The 13,066-nt window shown below is 41.9% G+C and overlaps 1 protein-coding gene across 1 annotated transcript in view; it reads right to left on the reverse strand.

Moving 5' to 3' along the window:
• Window positions 1–3,271: 3,271 nt before the first annotated feature.
• Window positions 3,272–13,066, reverse strand: part of LOC137503731 (gamma-aminobutyric acid receptor subunit rho-2-like) — an 80,931-nt gene continuing 71,136 nt past the window's right edge. The window contains exons 8-9 of the mRNA XM_068231137.1: window positions 12,770–12,966; window positions 3,272–7,539 (exon numbers count right to left, since the gene is read on the reverse strand). Of these exons, the coding sequence (XP_068087238.1) occupies window positions 7,231–7,539; window positions 12,770–12,966 (506 nt within the window). The 3' untranslated portion in view covers window positions 3,272–7,230. The remainder of the gene's footprint in view (window positions 7,540–12,769; window positions 12,967–13,066) is intronic.

Genomic DNA, 13,066 nt, shown 5'->3' on the forward strand with positions numbered 1-13,066 from the left:
TGTATTGGTTATGCAAATCTGCGTGCAGAAAACGCATGCAGATTCGCGATAATGGAAATGGGCCCTAAAGAGAGCCAAAGGTGGGTTTCTGCAATTCATATAGGACAAAGAGGCACATTCTGCATACTATCACCAGCCTCTGTGTCCTTATACTGTGCCCCCAGCCGCCCCCCCCCCATGCTCTGCTGTCCCCCTTATAAAAACACAGACACACAGATTGTCGCTAGATAGCTGTTTACATTGATGCTGCCACTCTCCCTGTATATCGCGGCTCCCCGCCTTGTTCATAGTCCATATCTGACTTGTGTCCTGGGATGGGCTGTCTGAGGGCAGAGGAAGTGTGGCCTGTGAGATAGAAAGGCTGCCAGGCTTAATACAGTCAGGAGGCGGAGCTATGCAAATCATTTGGTCTGTCCCATAAGGCATTGCGCTGGCCAACTTTGATTATGAGGAGCCTTATTTTCTAATGATTATAAGATCAACGTTACATATTTAGGTGCAGAACTTTGCTAACAAATCTATGTAGCATGCGATTCGGCCGGCGGCACCATAACCCTCTATGGCAGAGTTTCCCCGCGCGATTTGCCTGTGGGGAAACTCTGCGGAATCGCGCCCGTTTCCGCTATAGTGGAAACGGGCCCTAAAAGAATAGACTTAGTAGAGTATACTGGCATAGTGGAAATAGGTATACTGTAAGGGCCCATTTCCACTTGTGCAATGCGAGTTTATTGATTTTCTCAAAAAATAGAAGGTCTTTTTGAACAATTCTTTTTTTAACTTGCACCCATAATTCTCCTTACCATAAGTATAAATATTGGTAGCAATAGCATGTATGAGGGCTTTGATGTTCATTGCCAAAGTCGGCATGAAATTATGCGTAAATTACGCGTAAATTGATCTGTAATTACGAATGCTTACAATTAACTATGAAATTAATTACGCTTTTCCCCAATATTTTGCATTATGATTACAATGCGCAATTGCGAATTACGATGCGTATTTAGGCATTGGCGTAATTTCTGCTCATCACTAAGTACAGCAGAACCAAAAATAGTGCATCCAAAGAAAAATTTTGCATTGGCTTGCCATATATATTGTACAGCCATATGAGATGTAGTAAAATAGCAGAATGGTGCATATAATGTAAGTTCACTATAGGTACTGTTTTTCATAACAAGTACTTCAGAAATCCATTATAATCAACCTGACATGTTCCTCAAATTAAATACCGCAATTAAGCAGACATATCCCCCCTCCTCCAAACAACATAGTTAAGCAGCCATGACTCCAAAAAAAAGAAGTAGGCAGCAATTAGGAAGCATATCTCTCTCCCACCACCCACTGTTTGAACATTTTTAATGATACTGCCATTTAGTAGCATAATTATTTGTATAGTTAAGCCTTATGGCTCATACACACGGGGTACGGCTGTCGCCGCAACCACGTGGCACGCGCGTGTTGCGGTGACAGGTCACCCGTGTGTATGACGCGCGCACCCCCAACCGTCGCTACTCAGGGCTGTCGCCAGTCGATTGACTTGTTTGCAACTTCACCGCAACTGTCGCTAGTCCTGCCGTGTGTATGCAGACTAGCAACAGCAACTCCATACACAATGTATGGAGCTTCCGGCGGGGGGGAGGAACCTTCAGCGACAGCTTCCACCGCGTCTCTGCCTTTGGGCAGAAACTTGTAGACAGCTGTCGCATGGGCCGGGCTGTCGCGCGCACGTCCCCTGTGCGCTAGCGACTAGCCACAAAGGTCCCATGTGTGTATGTAGCTTTAGTATACGCGAGGTGCTGTGCCAATTACACCAACCTGTAGCTTCCTGCAGTTTACAATGGGAGGAGAGTATGATCCAGCCTTAAGCCTCATACACACGGTGCACCGTTGTTGCTAGCACACAGGAGACATGTGCGCAACAGCTCGGCAACAGCTCCGCCTGAGCGACAGCTGTCTACACCTCTCAACAGGCAGAGACGTGGCGAAAGCTGTCGCCAAAAGTCCCCCCCCCCCCCCCCCCGGCGGAAGCTCCCTTCTGGCTGTGGGTAGCTGTCGCTAGTCCGCACATACACACGCAGTACGCGTGGTGGACTAGTGACAGTTGCGGAGACAGAAGTTGCCGGCGATTGAAATTTTCAATCGCACTGCAACTGCTGTCTCCGGCAACAGTTAGGGTTGCGCGCCTCATACACACGGGGCAACTGTCGCCCAGACATGCGTGTGCCACGTGTTTATGGCGACAATTGCGTCCCTCCTTATGGCTCCATGGGAATGGGACAAAGGCTGCCCAGTTCCTCAACTGTACAAGAGAGGGCTTGGAGGTCTACATTAGAGGAAGAGGCTAGCACTGAAGAATAAAAGGGGATTAATGCTACATTTAATAAATAGGCACGGACATTTACCTATAAAATGATTAAAGGGTGATAGGAGAATAGGAGTAAATAACATCTGTTAGTTTAACAGGCCACTTATTCCAAAACTAGTTAAAGAGGAACTTTAACCAAAATAACATAATAAATCAAATCGCTTTTGTTAGTTCGGGTAAGTAGATGTCATTTTTTTTTCAGCTGCGATATTTCCGTTATGTACCCACTGTGCTCCCCCATGCTGTACACTCACCCATCCACAGAACACACATGCACTTCTTATTTTCCCACCTGCTTGCTGCCACACACTGAACACTTACCCAACTGCTATGCACAGACACACTGTATATTTACCTACAGTCTATACACTTGAGCTATGCATTTACCCACAAGCTGTAGAAGTGGCTGGATAGTGTGGAAGTGGCTGGATAGTGTGGAAGTGGCTGGATAGTGTAATGGTTAAGTGCTCTGCCTCTGACACAGGAGACCTGGGTTCGAATCTTGGCTCTGCCTGTTCAGTAAGCCAGCACCTATTCAGTAGGAGACCTTGGGCAAGTTTCTCTAACACTGCTACTGCCTATAGAGCGCGTCCTAGTGGCTGCAGCTCTGGCGCTTTGAGTCCGCCAGGAGAAAAGCGCGATATAAATGTTCTGTGTTTGTGTTTTGTGTTTGTAGATACAGTGTATACTTACTCGCCTACTACTGAATATACATACATGCTGCAAACTTTACAACTTGCTGTTCATGCACTTTTTTTTTTTTGTAACATTTAATTACAAGATAATGTCCTGTCGTGTGTCATGGCAATTTTTAAACAAAAGTAACATTTCATTTTAATTCTCCACAAAACACATACATAGTAAGGATTTATTAATTAAACAAGTTTATTATTTAAATATGGTCTAGATCTGTATTTTGCCATCACCATAGTACAGATGTAGAAAAAAAAGTCATATACAGTTATATACATCTTATTGTTGTTCAACCAGGTCAAATGTTTATGTACATTTATATATATACAGTTGTACAAACATAACATGGAAATGAGACATTTTACACTCCCCTTTTATACACTCACCTGCACATTATAGATCTATACTGCACTTATCTGTTTCAGTTTGTGCTGTGATCAGAAATCTCTGTGCGCACATTCTTTATCAGCTGTTTGTAGTGTGCAAGTGTACATTTTAAATTGTGACATTAAAGTGGACCTGAACTCTTGCAGAGGACAGAAGGAAAACACAGAGAAATGCACTCTGTATGTATTTAGAGAGTTTAGCCTGCCTAATTCCCCCTAATTTGGGACTAATCATCAATGTAATTTGGTTTCTCAGCTGTGTCAGCTGGCTGCCTCGGCAGAGCAGCTAATTTGTAAACACAGGATGTTAACCCTATGTCTGCTTCCATTAAAGCAGAAAGTAAAAACACTACAGATTTATTGCAGGATTTGTATCAATTGTAAGAAAGATGTTTTTATTTAAAGGTTATTATGCTGTTGCTTATCGTTTAGAGCAGAGAGGAAGTTCTGAGTTCAGGTCAGCATTAAGTGTAGGGAAAAGGTGTTCGCTGTATATAAATAAGTAAAAATAAGATTAAGAAGTTTCTAAATATTTATGTACTACTTTGAAATAAATTTGCTTTACCCATAAACTATTCCACTGATGCCTGATTGGATATTCATGGGCAGACGGCTCCATTATGTTGTCAGCAGTGTGGCACTTGTTCTTCAGCTGTTATAGTAACACAATACTAATCTTGCTCTTTCTCTGTGCTCTTGCTTGCAAATACAGATACCATGTGATTCAATTTCATGTAAAATTGTTTGCAATTTGTATTCAGACTGAAATTGGACCAATCAATTCTACTTGCAGCCAAATGTAATTAATCCAACTTCAATATGTATATAAATTGCAAAAAAGTTTGTATCAACTGGGAAAAATGTATCTACTTGCAATGCCAAGCACCATGAGTGAGCTGCAAACTAGATTAAAATGACTGTGCAGCATTGAGGGAGCCTAATTAATGTGTGTATATGTGAACAATGATTGTTGCCCAGAAGCATCAAGGCTTGATCTCTTGCACGACTGTTCAGGGCCGAGCGTTGTACGTATGCATTGCTAGCCTGCAGCCCAGTGAAGAGTTTTGCTGTTATGGTGAAGGACAATGGTTCTGTGCTCAATGGATCGGCTTTCGGCAGGATAGATAAGGAGCAATGAGCTTGCCTGAGATAATACAGCACTACTGATTTTTTGGCAGCACATTGGGCCAGCTAAACTCCTATCACATTCTTGGTAGAGGCATCAAACCTGGCTGCCTCTGCTGAGTATAGACTGGGGTTTATATGAGGCTCCACCAAAGACCTGAATAAAGAAAGATGACATTACCTCCAACAGGACAGTACACACTTTCCTGTGATTGTCATAGTAATGACATCCACAAATAACACGCTACTGTTCATCAGCTGTACTGAATTAACCTCCCTGGCGTTCTGGACGAGCTAGGCTCGTCCAGAGACGCCGGAGGTCGCCGCTCAGGCCCCGCTGGGCCGATTTGAATAATTTTTTTTTAAAACACACAGCAAGCACTTTGTTTGCTGCGTGTTGTGACTGATCTCCGCCGCTACGCGCCGCGATGCAGTCTCCCCCCCCCCCCCCCAGACCTTGTGCGCTGCCTGGCCAATCAGTGCCAGGCAGCGCTGAGGGGTGGATCGGGACTCCCTGTGACGTCATGACGTCCATGACGTCACGACGGTCGTCACCATGGCGACAGGGGAAGCCCTCCTGGAAATCCCGTTCAGAACGGGATTTAAGGAGGGGTGATTGAGCTGGCGGCGATCGGAGGGGTGGGAGGGACGCCGCAGGGAGGGGGGAATCATGTAGCTAGCGCTAGGCTAGCTACATGATAAATGAAGGCAGGCAGGTTAAAGAATAACCCTATCAAGTGTATATTTTTTTTTTCTAATAATATTTGCAGTTGACACCATTTCAGCTGGATGCAGCCATCAGAAGACATCAGTTTCTAATCTGTATGCCCTGTGCAGTGTAGGCATTTCTGCTATTCAGAGAGGCTTCGAGGTTGAGAGATGGGTTAGGAGTCTCTTTCATCTCTGAAAGCAAAATGACTACTTAAGTCTAGGAACTCCAAAGGCAATGTTGCAGATTGTAAAATAAAAGACTCACCCTCTAGATTATCTCTAAAACCACAATTTTTGCATGTTAGTGCTTCAAATTAAAAACCTACCTTTGTTTGCAATGGTTCATAATAATAATCTTTTTTTTAAATCTTTTTATAATGAGCAATTCTTAATGGAAACTAACTCAATTGATATAGGGACTGAAAACATTGTAGGTGTAGAAAAAAAACCTGTTTAGACACTAACTAAAAACCTCAGTCACTTGATCAATAAGCCAACCAAGACCTCAGTGCAATGCACTAAGGAATTTAGTCATTCAGTGGAAGGGAATGTGTTTGAAAGTCCCCCTGCCAGGGTCTTCCATGTCATATTACTTTTTTTTATTACTTAGGTTTAAATTATTTAATAAAGAAGTAAACTATATATACTTGCATATAAGCCAACCCACGTATAAGATGAGGTACCCACTTTTCCCTCAGAAACTAGGAAACAGTAATTGACTCGTGTATAAGCCCCCTCCCTAGTATAGCCCCCTCCAAAGTAGCCAGCTGTGCCCCCAGTACAAGTCATCCCCTCTCCGTGTAGCCAGATGTGCCCCAAGGATGATACAGCTGTGTCTCAAGATGTCACTAGATGGTGTCATAGAGATGAGACACAGTGACTGCCACACAGGTAGAATCCTCGGTCACTGCACCTCTGACACGCTCTGCTCCACAAGCTAGGGGACACAGGTAGTCTTGAGCAGCGCACTCTGCACACCATGTTGCAGGGGATGAGGGGCCCGGACACAGCAGGGAGCCAGCTGGCAAAAGCAGGATCACTAGTGCAAGATCCTTACGCACCTCTGCCAGTAACAAAACTTGCTCCACTATCCGTTCTGCACCACTGTCTCGCATAAAAGCCGAGGGGGTAACTTTTCAGCACATTTTTGGTGGCTTATTTGCAAGTATATAAAGTAATCTAGAAGTTAGCCTTCCAGTGAAAAAACTCTGGAAGTGAACAGAGTTCTGCCCTCTTGCTGTCTCCATTTTAAATGGAGAGCCCATCTGCATCCTTGTACAGACCCTATATATTGTGTCAAACCGCCTCCCTTCTCCCATCTCATGTATTAATCTGTCTACACCAAATATGGCCCTGCACTTGTCCTGTTTATGAGCAACACAGGAAATGATGGTGTTGCCTACAAGGAAGTACAATGAACACAACAGTAGAGGGCAGAGCACAGCCCGTTATTATGAGCTATGCATGGTAGGACCCTACAGTCACAATGAATCCATTGTCTCTGAGTGAGCCAGGTAAGGACAAACTATCTGCTTTAGCGCTGGTGCTGTAGGCAGCTCACCTGCTTTTCATCTGCCTTCTTCACTCCCTGCCCTTTAGGTGTTATCGGATCTCAGGCCTGCTGATTATCACCTATCTCCTTCTTCTTATTTGTTCTTTGTCTGGTCATCTGCATGAACACACAGCCTCCATTACCCTGATCCGCACAGCTGGCATGAGTGCTATGGACAGATTTTAGTGTTGGGGCATTTCCCACAAATCCTGCTGCAGTTTTATCACACAGCTGTAATGTTACATACAGCATGGAATCTGTTACATGTTTACTGAGGTATTTAGTTTCCATGATGGCCAGAAATAATACCTATAATTCACAATTATAAAACAGCCAAGGCATTTCTGCTATACACCTTTTCACATGGTGAAAAAGAAAAAAGTTCTTTACAGCCATTCTTAGCAAAACACAGACCAGTAAATCAAGTTAAAAAATATAAATGAAGCTGGAAAGATAAGCCTGGAATATGTATCAATAGCGTGTGTGTTTTGCATTAGCCGCAGGCCGACGTGGCCCTTTCCTTTCTTCCTGGAGACACTAGAATTAGGACTCAAAGCCAAGTGCACCACCATTTTGTCTTGTTTCTCCACATCTTCTGTCACGATTTGGTTTTTAGTGTATCCAGCCAGGCTGCTGGTCTCAGGGTCACCATACATTCCATCCAACATCATTGTTTTTGTGTGCGACATCCCACATGTACAGGGATACTGAAAACAAAAGAGTTCAGCAGTTATTCAACACCAGGACAACAAAGAGTTCTGGAGTTTATCTGGCAAGATGTACAGTGGTGTGAAAAACTATTTGCCCCCTTCCTGATTTCTTATTCTTTTGCATGTTTGTCACACTTAAATGTTTCTGCTCATCAAAAAACGTTAACCATTAGTTAAAGATAACATAATTGAACACAAAATGCAGTTTTAAATGATGGTTTTTATTATTTAGTGAGAAAAAAACCTCAAAACCTACATAGCCCTGTGTGAAAAAGACAAGCAGAAAGCTCTCGTATCAAATTCAAGTATACCGTATACAGAAAAAAAGAACAAGAAAGAAAAACAAAGAAAGACGTACACATAAAAAATAATAAAAGAAGTTATAAGCATGCAGAAAAAGGTAGAAGAGTAAAGTAAACAGAACTATACAAAGGAAAAATGAGGGAATTTTTTTTTCTATTGTAAATAGCTAGATGGTCATTTCACCTAATCATCTAGAATTATGTAATTTAAGGTTTTTCAAGGGAGGTTTATTTATCCATAATTTCTGCAGTACCTTCATATTGTATGTACCGCCAATGTGTTGATACTTTTTCAGGTTTACAATACCTTGATTCTGTCTATTACATGCTATGTCGTTTAGGTTCATTTTCTTTCCTCTGTTCCCTATTTCATATAAAGGGCCTCCAGGGTTGTACTCTCCTCCTTCTGTGTAGCAGTCTCTTATTAGCTCATGGGAGGAAGACTAATAAAAGGCAGCCCATTCCAGCTCAAGGGATGCACTCTAACAAGAATTTTAGTAGAGGAAGGGCTCCCTGTCTCTTCCACAGGCTGGATCATGTTATCTGTCACAGACTCTCATTATTGCTGCTGACACTCAAAATCTTGTCACAGTCCGCTAAAAGAAACAGTTTTACAAGCTCATATGTGCTACTAATACCTGCGCCTGCGGTCATTCCATAAGTGATAAGTGATATGACAGGACTTAGAGTAGCAGCTTTTGGGTGAGGATCAACTACAAGCAGTAAGTTAAATTGAAATATTGTAGGCAACTTTTATTTGTGCCATTTTGTGCTATAGCTATCCATTGTAATGTGTCCAGTCTTCATCTGCTTTATGAATGCTGGGATTTGGGCATGTCCTCTTTATTATGCAATGCACATCCACAGCAGGTGGCCACAAGAATGTATGCAATACAATGCAATACAGATTACTGCTTTTGGAGCTCAGTGATAAAGCAATTTCTACATCACTAAATGGAAAATTCTGATAATGTTCAACTATATTTTGATGAGTTTATTAGCAAAATGTTCTTTACTCAGGTCACTGCACTTTGGCATGGCATACTGAATAAAGTACATTAAGGCTATTTTATTCTACATGTAAAAAATAAATTGGATAATTAAAACATCATTAATTTTAGAAAAATACATTGTGACCTTATTTTGAAGTCCTGATTAAATTCACATTCGGCTTTTAATTGCATACTTATGCCACCAAATTACTTTGTTATGATATGCTTATCAACGAAGGGTCAGTTTGGGACACTGTTGCACTGTGACTTATTCTAATAAGATTCCATTACGGAAAACCATAGTTAGGTAACATCCAGAGTGGAAAGAAGGTATAAAAGCATACTCAAAAATCTATATGCGTACATATGGATTTGGCATGGTGAGTGTGGGTGCCGGCTCCCGATAAGTAAATTACCAATACTTTGCTATCTCGGATTTGATACACGATTTCTCAGTGTTTAGCACATCTACCCCATGCTAAACCCCCTTACTTATACCTATCTCTTACATCTACTCTTCATGTTGATCCCTTTTTAATGCCTAACCCTCTCCATTAGAATCAGAATCATCTTTATTTCGCCGAGTGCGACGATGTCACGCCTGGAATGTTTTGTGGTTCACACAGCAGGGAAAGGTGTTATACAGATAAGGGGCATTTGCGTACAGATGGGAAAAAGAAAAAAAAATGAGCAAAATATCTACAAACATACATCCAAACTCTTACAGCATAACAGCAAGATTAACTTTTACAGCATAATAGCAAGATTAAGGCCCCGTTCACATTACAAACGCGGACGGCACGCATGCGGAACGCAACGCGTACGTACGAACGCACGCCATCCGCGTTTGTATGGGTTGCGTGGCTGATCCCATCACTGAAAAGTGAATGGGACAGCCACGCGTTTTGGCAAAAAATGCGTGCAGCATGCGTTTCCGGACCGCACAGGTCTGGAATGCATGCAGTGTGAACATCAGACAGTGCACTCTATGCACTGTCTGATGTCGTGCGTGTCGGCCACCTGCACGCGTTTCCAAAACGCGGCTGGAAACGCGTGCAGTGTGAACGGGGCCTTAAGCATAACAGCATGATAAGAAAGAGCATAACTAAGGGGGCTTTGCTAGGGTGGTAGTTCGAGTTCAGCAGGAGGACAGCTTGGGGGAAGAAAGTGCTCAAATGTCTGGAGGTCTTGGTGAGGATCGATCTGTATCGGTGTCCCAAAGGCAGACGGTCAAAGTATCGACTGCCAGGGTGAGTGGGGTCGTTCAGTATTTTGTTTGCCCTAGACCACAGTCTGGAGGTGTATAGGAGATAGGGGTGGTAGGGGAGACCCAATGATCCTTTCGGCAGCATTGATTACTCTCTGGAGCTTAAGTCTGTCGCTCGCCATGGTGCCTGCCGCCTGCGTACCAAACAACAATAGAGGAGCAGAGAATAGACTCCACGGTTGCGGTGAACCCCCAACATTAAACCAGTCTTGTCTAATCCTAACCTAAATTCCTATCATTTAGTCCTTTCTTATGCCTAACCTCCTCTATAATTAGTTCCAAAATATTGTACAGCTCTTATCTATTCAGCGCCAGAGAATAAGCTGGCACTTTATAAATCAATAATAATATTCCTGTAAAAATTAATTTAATCTTTTTTTCAGTAAATTGACATCTGTCAAGCCCTCAAATTGATCCATATATTGTAACACCACTTTGGTTAAAAATCTGGTGTGTGTGTGTGTGTATGTGTATATATACAGTATATATATATATATATATATATATATATATATATATATACACACACACACACACACACACACACACACACACACACACACACACTCAGAGGGCACAGAGGGTTTTAAGCACACAACAGGAAAACAGTGACAGGGGCTCTTGGTTACTCTTTAATGCGTTTAAGCTCACCAGTGTCCCCAATCTGGTGAGTCCTACTCTAACAGGCAAAAATGTTAGTTTTTATTAGCGTTCTAGTGGGAACCATTCTAATAGCCCAAGAGTCAACTAAATGGGAAAAAGGAAATTAAAAACATCTCACCTTCTACTAGCTACTGACTGAACTATGAGCTCCACATTGCATAACCACGCCCACCTCTAGCACAGTTAAGCATATAAATGAGTGGAGCTCATAGTTCAGTCAGTAGCTAGTAGAAGGTGAGGTTAATTTCCTTTTTCCCATTTAGCTGACCCCTGGGCTTTTGGATTAGTTCCCACTAGAGCGCTGATAAAAACTAGCATTTTTGCTTGGTTAGTGTAGGACTCACCAGATCGGGGACACTTTGGCGCAGTTGGTGAGCTTAAACGCATTAAAGCGTAACCAAGAGCCCCTGTCACTGTTTTCCTGTTGTGTGCTGCAGCCCCTCTGTATTTATATATTAATGGAGACTGGGGATCTCCAGTGCTGCGTGCATGCTTTGCATTGTATTGTATATAATTTGGTTTGTGCTGCTCATCCCCTGGTATATACCGTATATACTGTATATATATATCTCCAAAACGTTTCAAGCCTCTCACAAGTGATTCCTGAACTCTCCAAGATACTTCTAAACCTGTCAAAAGCTAACTTGGCCCAGAAAAAACTGCTGAACTGCTCCAGTTGTTTCACTTTTGAAAATGACTTTCTTCAAACTACACATTTAAGTTCTCTACATAGATGTTCAAATCTGGATTCAAATGAAGGCTTCAGAATAATCCAATGTTTTTTTTCTTAGTTATTTTTGGGTGCTTTTAGCTATATCATGTTTTGGATTGTTAGCCTTTAGGAGAATCAATAACCTGCAACTGAAAGTGCTGTCTGACAAAAGGAAGGACAGTTTGCTTCAGAATGTTTTCTCTCAACATTTTGTCCCTGCATAGACTCTAGGCATTCTGTGTGGCATACTGTAGAGTAGACTTAAGACATAATCAATCCCTCTTCATGTTATGCAAAAGGTACTGGTATCTTTTTTTAAAGCTTGGCTAATTTTTTCACGGTCAAAAAGTAAGGCAAATGTTGGTCTTCCCTTCAAGTTGACTACAATTTAAAATTCAAAGTTTTATTGTAGAAAACACAAAATAGACACCATGCTTCATGGTAGGAATTCTGGTTCTTTGGGTCAATTGCATGTGTCTCTCCTGTAATTGCAGCACATGTAATTGAAGCAGTGTTCATAATGTGAAACAAATAGTCTTTTTAGTGCATTCTGAAATAAAACTTAAACTTTGAATTGCAGTCATCTTCTTTTCCTCATGGCCCTTTCACACTGGGGTGGTGCGTGAAATTGACGCACTGCTACCGCGGCCCAGTGACGTTGTGGTGCGCATGTGCGGAAGCGTATTTTTACAATACGCTTCCGTGCACTTACAGACTACATGTTTGGCCTGGAAATAGCTATTCATTATGGCTTTTGCACAGATCCTAGTTTGGGTTTTAATTGTTTTGCTAATTTCTGGAGTCCTGGATATCTTTCCATTCAGCAATCAAGAAGCAATTGTGTGATTAATCGGATATTCACCTTAACAAGCATACTCCATAAGATGCCAAAAATCTTTTCCTTGTTTGCTTCTGGCCTACAGATTTCAGAACTCCTATCTCAATGAGCACATCAAAGAGGCATATGTTTTATTTATACTATACTGAAATTAGAACATTTCCCTGCCTTTATCAATAACATACAGATGGACTGTACCTGCTTGTTTCTTGCACTTTGACTCTTGGTAAGCCCTACGCTGTGATGTCCTAACAAGATACAGTCATTACTGAAATAATTCAACAATCTAAAATCTAGTTTATTAGAAAAGACATCAGACAACATTTCACCTACAAATCACTGACATATGTAAGCGGTAATGAGCCTTTTAGAAGTATGCCTATAATAAATCAGATGAAATGTCAATGCCATGATGTCTGGTGGAAACTGTGAAGCCACCATCACTTTTCTCACCTTTTCTCTCAGCTTCCTCTCTTTTCTTTCTTGCACTGTAGTCAGGTAATTTACAGCAGCATATTCCAGCACCGATAGAAACACAAACACAAAACTGACCCACAGGAAAATGTCCACAGCTTTAATGTATGAAACTCGGGGCATGGAAGCATTGACTCCAGTAATGATGGTTGACATAGTCAATACGGTGGTTATTCCTAGAAAAGATAAACAATGCAGCTGTTGTTTTTAACTCCATGGGAACCTTTAGTGAAAGGTACAGTACTGGAGGGAAAAAAACAAAGACAAACAGGAGCC

This window comes from Hyperolius riggenbachi, chromosome 4 (assembly GCF_040937935.1).
Source record: "Hyperolius riggenbachi isolate aHypRig1 chromosome 4, aHypRig1.pri, whole genome shotgun sequence".
NCBI classification, from domain to species: Eukaryota; Metazoa; Chordata; class Amphibia; order Anura; family Hyperoliidae; genus Hyperolius; species Hyperolius riggenbachi.